This window comes from Alexandromys fortis, unplaced genomic scaffold, assembly GCF_014885135.2.
Source record: "Alexandromys fortis isolate MF-2015 unplaced genomic scaffold, M_Fortis_MF-2015_v1.1 scaffold_0, whole genome shotgun sequence".
NCBI lineage: Eukaryota > Metazoa > Chordata > Mammalia > Rodentia > Cricetidae > Alexandromys > Alexandromys fortis.
The window spans coordinates 4,068,058-4,079,674 of record NW_026067949.1 but is presented as its reverse complement, the minus strand read 5'-3'; the positions used below and the strand labels follow the sequence as shown (position 1 = coordinate 4,079,674).

General features: G+C 39.9%; 1 protein-coding gene across 9 annotated transcripts in view; it reads right to left on the bottom strand.

The window, feature by feature from the left end:
• Window positions 1-5,478: 5,478 nt before the first annotated feature.
• The window catches only part of Cpeb2 (cytoplasmic polyadenylation element binding protein 2), a 51,326-nt gene continuing 45,187 nt past the window's right edge, over window positions 5,479-11,617 (bottom strand). For 8 of the 9 annotated variants that reach the window (XM_050149652.1, XM_050149654.1, XM_050149657.1 and 5 more), the window contains 2 exons: window positions 11,065-11,246; window positions 5,479-9,466 (listed from right to left, as the gene is read on the bottom strand). In XM_050149652.1, the coding sequence (XP_050005609.1) occupies window positions 9,239-9,466; window positions 11,065-11,246 (410 nt within the window). In that variant the 3' untranslated portion in view covers window positions 5,479-9,238. The remainder of the gene's footprint in view (window positions 9,467-11,064; window positions 11,247-11,617) is intronic. The other variant, XM_050149661.1, reaches the window with a different exon arrangement.

Here is an 11,617-nt window from a genome sequence, read left to right as displayed (position 1 = left end):
TTTGGGTTTACTACCAGAAAGCCAAACCCAAGGTTAATGGGTTTCTGCATCTCTTTCCACGGCAGCCTGTAGTTTTGGAACATGTAGCACAAAGCAGCCGTTTGGAAACTTCTGACTCTCTTTCACTTTGTGGTGGAGATTCCCTGTGGTTGAGAAGTTTTCCCTGTTAGTGCCGCTACCTTTAGTTAGCAGACACATTTCTTGCACAACATTTAGGTGCATCCCAGTGCTGCCCTGCAGGCAACCTCATGAATGGATTAGTTGTGATTTTCCCAGGGAAAATTGACTTTCTGACTTTGAATCAGAATGCTCATCAAGGGCCACCATGCAAGCCTCCACAGTGCTTCAAAGTTCTCATCAGTACTACCTTGAACTGGTGGCCTCGTGTTGCTTTGTGATTAGGCAAATTTCTCATGCTAAATCCAATAACTTCATGTTGCTTGGAACTTAAGAATTCACTAGATATATCACCGGTGTTTTTTTTTTTTTTCTACCAGACTGGATGGATCATTGATGACGAATGGAAGTGTGATGGGTGCAAACTTTTCTTTTCTCGGAAGGGTATCTTATACAGACTAGACCTCAGAGAGGCAGTCACAGACTTCGGGGCAACATTCTAAATATTTGTCACTAGATTCCTTCTCAACCCTCCTTTGAGAAGAGAGAGAATAGGCAGAGTCAGAGAGAAACGAGGCAGCTCAGTAGGCCACAACTACGTGGCAATACACAGATGGACAGAAATGGATGTATTTAAGATATAAGAGCTAGCCAATAAGAAACATGAGCTAATAGGCCAAACAGTACTGCAAATAATATAGTTTCTGTGCGATTATTTTGGGTCTGGGCAGCTGGGAATGAACAAAAAGACTCCTAATACAGGTAAACTATTCTTTTTTGTTTGTTTTTTTTGAGACAGGGTTTCTTTGTAGCTAGTCCTAAAACTAGCTCTATAGACCAGGCTGGTATTGAACTCACAGAGATCTGCCTGCCTCTGTCTCTGGGATTAAAGGTGTGCACTACCACCACCCGGCAGTATTATTATTATGTTTCAATTTTAGAAACTATATAAACCTGACTATCTCGATTTTAGGGTTTAAGTTTACGTGTATATTTTGTATTTGTATATGTGCATGCATGGGGTAGAGGGAAGGAGGGCTGGAGGCCAGAAGAGGTTGTTGGATCCCCCAGTGCTGTGCTGAGCTTCCTGATATGTGTGAAGGGAACCCAACTCTAGCCTCAGGAAGAGTATCAAGTGCTTTGAATAGGTGAGCATCTCTCAAGGGGGCCCCCTCTATCTTTAAGGTTCTGTGAATGCTACATACATTATACACATTCAGAGTTTTATATGACCCTCGCCTCATCCATCACTACTTCACTTCCATCCCAAGGTCTGAACCAAGCAATAACTCCCCAGACTTTGGAAAACTCCATTCTGTTGTGTCTGTAAAAGTCACTACTTTTGGTACATTGTATTATGGAATACTTTCTTGGTTTTGAGCAACTGAGTTATTTTTCTTAGTGCAATGTTTTCAACGTTCACCTGTGTTATAGAAAGTGTCAGGATGTCCTTCTGAGAGGAGTAACATTCCTTGCACAGTTAATATCCCAAGTGTTTTGCTGATTTTCCATTGACAGACACAAGTAGCTTCCCTTTGTGTACTGTGACTAGTCTGCTATCATCGTAAACACAGACTAGGGGCTGGGTACTCACTTGGAAGAAGCTCCCATTTTCTGACAAGAGTTTTAAAATACAGTGTGAATTGATGTTGAGTGATATCATACAATTCTAAAAATGAAAGAAGTCTTGGAGATCTGGAATTCAGCCCCCCCCCCCAAAAAAAAATCTGAGACCTGGGTTTTGAATTTCTTTCCCCTCTCTCGTCTTACTGTTGGAGCATTTGCTTTTCCATCTTAAACTACACTTCATTAGCAAGATATAAAACACGTGGATGTGAGTGGAGAGAAATGTGTCAGGATGCTCACAAGATGAACCCTGTGGCCTGAGCTGTGCATGCCTGGTACATCTGAAAGGAAAACATGCTGATCGTAGGAAGTCAGTCATAACTGAGGGGCTGGGAGACAGCTCAGCTGACTGCACAGTCCTGATGATCTCTGTTTGACCTCAGGAACCCACATAAGCAGAAGTGCAGTGTGACAATGTGTGTACTCCCCATACCTCATACACACACACACACACACACACACACACACACACACACACACTAAAAACAGTATTTTGAACTGAACTGAGCAAGGTAAGTTTGGTCCTTAGTGATGAGGAAGTAAATTATGCAACCATGTGAAAGAAGCAGAACCTAAAAGATTAAAGTGGTCACCTAATTGAAATAGAAATTTTACTCTGTAATGATACCTTAGATGGCCATCATTCCCATGACTGAGACCTAGCACCATCTTTATTTCCTAAATATATCCCTTCCTTCTGGCCTTCAAATACACTTTTTTCTTTTAAAAACAATTTTATTTTTGTGTGTTGAGGAGAGGGAGGACACACACACACTGAAGAGAGAGAGACAGAGAGAGAGAGGAGAGAGAGAGAGAGAGAGAGAGAGAGAGAGAGAGAGAGAGAGAGAGAGAGAGAGAGATATGTAGGAAGAGGGTATTATATCATCGCTGGAGTTACAGGCACTTTGACCTGACCTGAGTGCTGGAAACTGAACTCTGGTCCTCTGGAAGAGTGAGGAGTATTTTTTAACTGCTAAGTCATCTCTCTAGCCCCATATAGTTATTTTAGAAAGGTTTGTTTGGTGTTAAACTTCTCAACCCCCTCCCCACTGTGTGTGTTGTGCTGTATTCATGTGTATGTGCAGGTCAGCAGTTAGTCTCAGGTGTCTCCAGCTAATTTTTTGATAGATCTCCAAGTGAACATGGAGCTCACAACTGACTAGACTGTCTGACCAATATGTTCCAGGGATCTTCCCTATTTCCATTCCACTTTGCACAGAACTATGGTTACAGATGCCTGCCATCATAGCTGGTTTGTATGTGGGTCCTAGGGTTATAGATGCCTGCTATCATGGCTGGTCTGTACGTGGGTGCTAGGGATCTGAGCTTAGGTATTTATGTTTACACAGCTGGTACTCTACCCTCTGAACCATCTTGGGCCCAACTACATTTTTTAAAATAATGCAAAAATTTAAGACATATTCTTCAACATGAATTTAACGAAGTCAAAATTGTTTCAAGAAGCAGTTCTCTCTTCCCCCAACCCTATTTTCTAACTTGTTTTATCTTCTGTAGTGTATTCCTTTGTGTTTGAACTAAACTGAATATTCACTTCTACAGAGGGCTATATAAAGGGGAATGGTGGCAAGGATCCTGCTTTGTAAGTGTCCAGTTCTTAGGTTGTATTAGAAATGTATTCTTTTGTAGCTGAGTGCCGTGGGTCACACTTGTAATTGAAGCTCCTTGGAGGCTGATTTCTAAGACAGCCTAATTTGGGGAACTTGTCTCAAAAAGACCAAACAATTCTTTTGTTAAGTGAAAGAGGAGCCTAGCAAGTTAGATTATGTCTCAGCATCAGAAAAGCCAAGACAATGTAACACTTGCTATAATTTAAAATACATCAGAATAGATGAGAATCTTTGGATTTTATAAGATTTCAAATAGAAAAACCAGTAGCCTGTGTTAAGATAGAACTAAGTGCAAATCCATGTTTTATTTGGGAAGCTAAGGGCAATGGTGAAGGCTATGGGTGATGGTGATGATGATGATGATGTAGGGGCCATAATGTTGACTAACACACTTAGGGGGATTGGTCATATTGTAGAATATAGGAAAATGTTAACTTTTAATCTTAAAAACATATGTATGGAGATTTTGTCGCATGTATGTATGTGCATTTATTGCATGCCTGGTGCCTTTGGAAGCCAGAAGAGGATGAAGGATACCGAGGCCAGAATTACATATGGTTGTGAGTAGCCATGCTTGGAATGAATATGGGTCTTCTAGAAGAGCAGCCAGTGCTCTTAACCATTGAGCCAGTTCTCCAGCCCAATTTTATTTTTAAATATAACCATTATTTTTGAATATCCATACATGTATGCAATGCATTTTGGATCATATTCACCCTTATACTCCCCTCCAACTTGTCCTGGATCACCCTCCATTCCCTTTTTCTTTTGTAGCCCACTGAGTCCAGCCAGTTCTGCCTCTATGTACATGATGTAGCCATGGAGTATAAAGTATGGGCAACCTACCAGGACCGCAACCTTGAACTGATATTCCCTCCCCCTCCTAGTGCTGGGTGGGAGACTGTGTGCATGCCCCTCCCACTGGAAATCTGACTGGCTTGATCTTGTGCAGGGCTTGTGCCTTCAGCAGCAGGCCCTATGGGTTCATGAGTCCAACGGTCTTCTCTCCAAAAGGCAGTTGGACCCCAGTCCTCTCAAACCTCTGGCTCTTACAGATTTCTAAAATATATTTTCATTTTTATTTGTGTGTGTCTGTGTGTTCCAAATGTGTTCAGGCACCTGCAGAGCACAGAATCCTCTAGAATTATAGCTACAGGGAGGTAGTTAGGAGGCCTGGGTTCCTTATCCTACATGGGTTCTGGGAACCAAACTTGGGTTCTCTGGAAGAGCAGCAAGTGCTACAAACCACTGAGTCACCTGTTCATCCATTTATAGTCGTTGTCCCCTCTTCCATGATAACCCCTGAGCCCTGGGAAAGAGGCAGGCTATTGACGCCCTGAAAATATAAAATTTTGTTTTGAAATGCCTATTATTCTCTCTAGGAGCTGTATGCTCACAGACAAAAAAAAAAATTTCACTATAATCAGTTTTCTAACAAAAGCAATGGATTCTTCCTTTCTCTCTTCCCAGAACCACATGTTGGCTTCATGATGGAACTTCAACTTTAGGATAAGGGACCCAGGCCTCAGGTTGCTCAGTCTATGCATCTCTTCCTTGTTCCTCTTCTACCCACAGGATGTACAGAGATCAGGGAGAAAGTGACAAGTGGGTGCACACACAGTCAATCACTAAAGCGGCATCATTAGACCTGCTTTCCATTAATTAACTTCGTTTGTAAAGATTTATTTACAGGTCTGGTTTTAAATGCATGTGCATGCCAGTGTCCCAGCTCCTGTGGATCTGGAATTACAGGCAGTTGTTAGCTGCCCAACTTGATGTTGGGAGCCAAACTGGAGTCCTCTGGAAGAACATCAGTATTCTTAACCTTTGCACTGTCTAGGCAGCCTTGAGTACTGCACCAAGTCAGATAAGGTGACACTTCTGGGGGCACTGTGAGAGATTTCTAAGGTGTGTGAGGGCTGGGTGCAGGAAGGGGCATGAATGCAAAGGGGCTTCCAGGCTTAAATACTGAGGAACTCTGCAGAGTTAGTCCCTGGGGCTTCTCCCAGCTATATGCGACACTGTGGAGTGGCCTCTGAGCAAACCACCCCTTTCACTGCCCCCGACAGTGTGTAAGGGTGCGAACTATAAAATAAGGTTCCACAGCTATGCCAATAACTTAATAGTTTATTAGTCAGTCAACAATATTACAAATATTTAAAAATTACTTAATATAAATAGTTGGCAGCAAACTATTCCATTACAGAGTTAAATTACCAGTACAACAGACAGACTGGAGATTTAGACACCTGGAAGATAACAATAAAATAAACTAAATTATTTAACAAAAATTTTAAGCTGAAGGCGTTTTACCTAGTGTCCATAAAAGCATGGGTTCTCTTTTTATTTAGAAAAAAATAAAAAACGGCTTTAACACCCCATTAGGAATATAAAATAAAATCAACTGAAAATATTAATTTGCATATCAAAGAACCATTTATAGTTACAATCCAAACACTCCATAAACCACTTGTGCGATTCTATACAGAAACTGGGAATTAGAAACTAGTTGCTTTAATATTACAAAGATTTCAGCTCCAAAAATAATTCAACATAAAATAAACTTTAGCAATTAGTGTCATAAAATTATATATTTTCACATAAAAATACAAAATAATATTAATGACAAGAATATGAAAAATTATTCCAAGTATTTTACTACTATTAAAATAAAATAAAACCCAAAAAAACAAAATAGAAATATGCATGAAAAAAGTCTCTCCTTTTGTTAGCAAAACACTATCCAAAATAACTACAATCATTTACATCAGTACAAAGATTTCTGGGTTTAAAAAATAGTTGCAATGACAAAAGGGGCATCTTTTCTGACAGTAAAAAATGACACTGTGGATAAAGTCTGCAAAATATGCAATGAAAAAAATAAATTTGCATTAAAAAGGTTTACACTGTATCTTTATACAAACATTAGAAACAGTATTGCACATCACAACACAGAATCGAGGTTAGTCAGCCTTCCAAAGTGTGTTATATTCAAGTTTTGCGGCATCTGTGAGGAGAGGCTCGTGCAGCCAGATGCAACAGGGATAAAATATCAAGTGTTTTCCATACACAAATATATAAATGCTAAATGTCTCCTTCTTAACAAAAAGGGTGGACTTTTAAAGTACTTTTTCCTCCACAGTCATTCATACTTTTGGGCAGCAATATGAACATTTAGGGAACACAAATGAAGAAGCTTTGAAATACAAAAATACAATCAAAATTAATAATTTTCTACAAAAATAGTAAAATAAATATGATCTGTAAATTAAAAAAAAACTCTAATACAGTGTTCAACAGTTAGAAAATAAGAATGTAGTACATAAAAGGAAAAATAATCCCCAAACAGAAAAAGAAACAAATTAGAGGTAGGGGTGAGGCAGGGGGAACAAAATATTAGACCAATAAGCTCTGTCTTAACAGAAACGAAGGTGACACAAACCAGCATTTCTGTCGCGGTCACCCTGGTGGGAAAGGGCACCATTTCGTTTCCCTTCATTTCAAAGTTGATTCTGTTTAAGAAGGGAAAATGATTTTCGGTGTCTCCAATTATCACACAATTTATTTTAGAGTTCATCATTTAATACATGAAAAGGCTCTTCAATTTTAAACATTAAGCGGAAATTATGAAAATAAAGTTTAAAAATCTGCGAAATTAAATATCTAAATAATTAACATTGCAAAACTACTGATTTCTTTTCTAAATTCCAAAAATTGAGGTATAGCAAAGGAGATGTCATCAGTCAAAAAAAGTGTGCCATAAAATAGCTGACTGTTGGAAAAATCTCTCACAGAGATATAAAAGTAGTGCATAACAAAGGTCAAAATGGATCACGGTCTGGCAGGACGAGGGTAGAAAGAATGCTCCAGACACTCTGGAGGGTCATGGGAGTAACAAGTAGGGACACTGACAAATAAAGTAGTAAAGAGCTCCTCTGAAAACAGCGTCAACTTCAAACATTAAAAACTTGAGCCACAACCACAATAAAACAGCAGAGTTAGACATGAACCACGTATTTTTACAGTACAAAAAAGCATACCATTGACAACCAATGTTGAGATCAGCACTTTGCTCATGTGAAGGATTGTCCCAAGGGCTTGCTGCACAGGCTATACCCTTGTAATTTTCTCTCTTTAGAGTCAAAAATCTTAGTTCTGCATTAAAATAAAAACAAAACCAAAACCAAAAACATTTACCATTGTGGGGTGCTTTGCTTCCACTGCAGAGTAACTCCTACATTATCAACACAGGGCTAGCTGCGGCTAGGATGCTCTAAAGAGGAAAACCACCACGAACCATGTTCTAGGTCAGAACTGTGCATGTTTCCACACAACTCCCTCAATAAAGAAAAAAAGAAAAGAAAAACCTGCAAGCAAAGTCATTACTGAAATTCCTTCATCAAAGTTTTAAAAAAGCAATTCTTAACCATTAAGAATAACAATGCTCCATGCAACAGTGACCCCAGTTTAGACAGAAGACCCCATATACATAGGTCAAACATATAAGCAAATTTAAGCCAGATTTCACCATTGTCTTAAAGGTAAATTTTATGCAACTAGCCATCTGTTATATTTTCCCATCTCCATTTTGACTTCACTAGAGTTCTGTGTTCTTCTATAAAACCCTCTTTTTAAGTATGGGCTTCTCATGGGTCTCACATTCGGTGACTGGTTAGCAGTGTGCTGGCCATCTTTGGTTTTTAAAGGATATCTTAACCATGAACTATCAAAGGGGCTAAAATCAACTTTCTTTAAAATTCCTGTGTTTTTCTTTTATTCAATCTTTAATCTATACTATATCACTGCACATGAATTAGAACCGCACATCACAAAATTGCACAGGGATTACAAATATTACATCCAGTCTGCATAAAATCGAATTCCACTACTGACCAGATCACAAAATGGCTGCACTCTCTAATCTAAAACTAATTTGCATATTGTACACATGTAGGACAACATTTTTAACTTGAAGTCACAAGAATGCATGCAAGTTTGCTTTTTTGTAAAGAAACAAATTTTATAATTTGTCCATGCTACCTAGATTCAAGAGAGCTTTTTGAACATTTGCAATACCTCACCTCATTAGTTAATGTCCTAGTGCATGCATATGGTGGACACAGGTTAAGTAAACATGCATTGTTTCACATTCTAAACTATGGCAGTTTTGGCCATATTGTGCTGCCTGCATTTCATCCGCAATGCAGTGTGTCTCTAACGTTTTCAATCCCGTATTAATAGGTGACATTTACACATAACACCTATATAGCAGCAAAGCTAATACAGCTTGTGATTAAAAATGTTTAAAAATAGCTAATAAATCAGATTATCTTGAGGTATTATTTCTTGCAAGTCAAAATGGAGAGCAACAAAATCAACCCTAATTTTTAGTTTATGTACACACTGAACACAGCAACAATAAAAATAAGCATTTGTAGCAGACATATTCCATCTTCACTATTATTTTGCTACCTTTGGTAAAGTACTGGGGCAGATCTTGAAGTTAAAAACCCATGTTAAGAAATAAGTGCACGCTTCACCCACTATATAGCAGCAGACTGTGTTGCCCCTACGCAAAACATTCTCATATCTAATTTTAACTTTACATATAAAAATAACTTGGAGAAAATACAAAAAAACATTTTATTTTAACATGAAAATATCACAAAAATTAGTAAGCCTGAGATGTAGGGTTTTGGTGAAAAACAAGAGGCTTGTAGTGTTTGGCTGCTGATAACGATGCATGTATTGAGAGCTGGGTGAGAAGCAGAAGAATGCACTTATCTCTTCTGCAGGTCAGTATCTTCAGCACAGTAAGCCACATGCACCCTTTCTTTCCTTGGTAGACGGAGGCCAGTTTGCTCGACTTAATTCCAGCGGAAGTGGATCTGACGTGGGCGATCAGCACCTTCCTTCACCAATGGCTTATGGAACTCACGTCCTGCACGAGAGTGGATATTTGCCCAACAAAACTCACAGTAATACTGCAGGCAAGTGACATTGGCACAAAAAAAGGGGGCAAATTTTCCACCACAGCGTGCGCCCTGGCATTCATCACACATCTGGTCATCCAGCACATATGGCTTTACCTCCACCTACAAAGACAAGAGGTAAAAAAAAAAAAATCTGGCATCTGCTTCAGAAAAAAAAATTGGAATGATTTTAAATATTTATAGTGTTTTAGAGAAAAGTAGCAGTGTCTGAGGGAAGCCGCTTTCCCCCACTGGAGGGGAAATGAGCCAGCTTGCTTCTGTGCTGAGTACATCTGTGCATCGCGTTTCAGGTTCATAATTGGCTGTGAGCTTAAGTGGTTAAACACTAATTCACTGATTTCAACATGCTTCCCTCAGAGGTCATGAAGAGCTATTTAATCCTATTTTCCAGAGAGAGAAAAGCACTTTAAAAACTAAAGACCGAAGCTGTTGGAGTCTCACTTTTGTATCTTCGGAACACCTGTGTGCTAGCATTGGTCTTTGCAGACTGTGAGCAAAGTTCGTAAGGGATTATCATGGGAGACAAATTTCTCGCCAGAGTTTCCTCTCATTATGGTATCATCTGTAAGCTGGTGAAACTCAATAGCCACCAGGACTGCAGCAGCCTTCTCTTCGCAGGCCAGAGCTGCACCTTGCTTGCAGTAGCTGCTGCAAACAAGTCAGAACTGTGGCTAATCTGATCCAGGGCATGTCCAGACCTCATTATAAACTCGTAAGATATAAAGCCCCACTGTGAAGGACTGAGCAGATGATGTCAGGTTTGAGGGGACTCTCTTGACCTGTTTCCACATCTGTAAGTGAGAATGCAGACTCTGCTGGAGTTGGGAGGACTGAACACAGGGAAGGTGTAAGACCCGGGAATCGCTACACTGTGGACCAGTGTCGGCTGCTTTACTGCAGCAGCCTTGCCTTCTTGTAACTGAGGAACACCCTAGGCTGTTGTCTCTGGCTGGCTGGCTGGTGTCACTGTTTTAGAATCGTTACTGACATACAATTCACAGATTTTGGTGTGAAACTGATATGTAAATGAGCAGCTTTTCTCCTATTTTAGATGGCAATCAGAGCTCACGAGTATTCAGGAGGACGGCTTTCAGCTGTCATTCACAGACTTCTATATACAGACCCAATCTATGCGCTAGTAAACCAGTGTTTTCAATTTTAGGTCAGATGACTTACAGAAATATACACAGTTTCTGAATTTTACTTTTTATAAATGAAAACTAGCTCTTAACTAGCACTTCCTGTGGGCCAACTTCTCCAAGTGTCTCTGCACATGAAGTTCACTGAGTCCTCAAAATAACCTAGAGACTAATTAGCACCCCTTCCCACACTTTAAGTCAGGAAAAGCGGCAGAAAGGGCCATTTGCCTGAGATTACAGAGCCAATGGCAGACATGGGCTTGGTCCCAGGGACTCTGTCTTGAGCACAAGGTTGTATAAACTGCTCCACAGCTAGACGGGTAGCTGGGACCAATAGGCTGATAAAAACTTCTGACATGGCTTTAAAATCGCATCTATACTTAATGGCTCTTATGTAATGCTTCAAGTTTAAAATACATTTAAGAAATTTGTATTTCAAGGATATAGTGCTAGGAGATAAAGAAAGATAAAAGTGTTTGAGCCATGTTATCAACTCCTTACGATAAAAAGCACCTATACGTATTAAGTGAGACACAGAAGACTTCCCGCTATGTAACTTACGCGTTTATCAATATCACCATGCTGAAGCTGAACAAATCGAGCACTGATGGCAGCAATATAGCTCTGCTGATTGGAGAAAGCAACTCGCCCAGCACCTTTTGGGTATTTTAGTTCTGGATCTGTATCAATTCCTGCGTAACACACACCACCGTACAGCCGGTCCATGATCATAGCAAGTTCCACTTCAAAAGAAAAGACACTCAGGTTGAAGGTGAGAAGACAGTAAATCAACAGTGAGTTAAAAGAACACTAACACAAAGCAGCTGCTAAGAGAAAGCCTGGGAGCCAGAGCTTTGCACGGGCTGGCAGCCATTCGACACCTGAGTTACATCTTAACCCTCACAAACAGAACAACAACCCCAAACCACTTCTTACTGTAGAGTTACACGCATTACCAGCACACGCACTGTCTAATAATCTGGTGTGAGACAGAGTTTCATGTTCTTTCCTTAAACTCCAGCTGTTTCACCTGCCTATCCGTCTCATACACTTTCTTCAGGGAAGGACACTGCACCTCCTCTCTCCCGCAGCTCAGCTTTCTTCTCAAACTCAT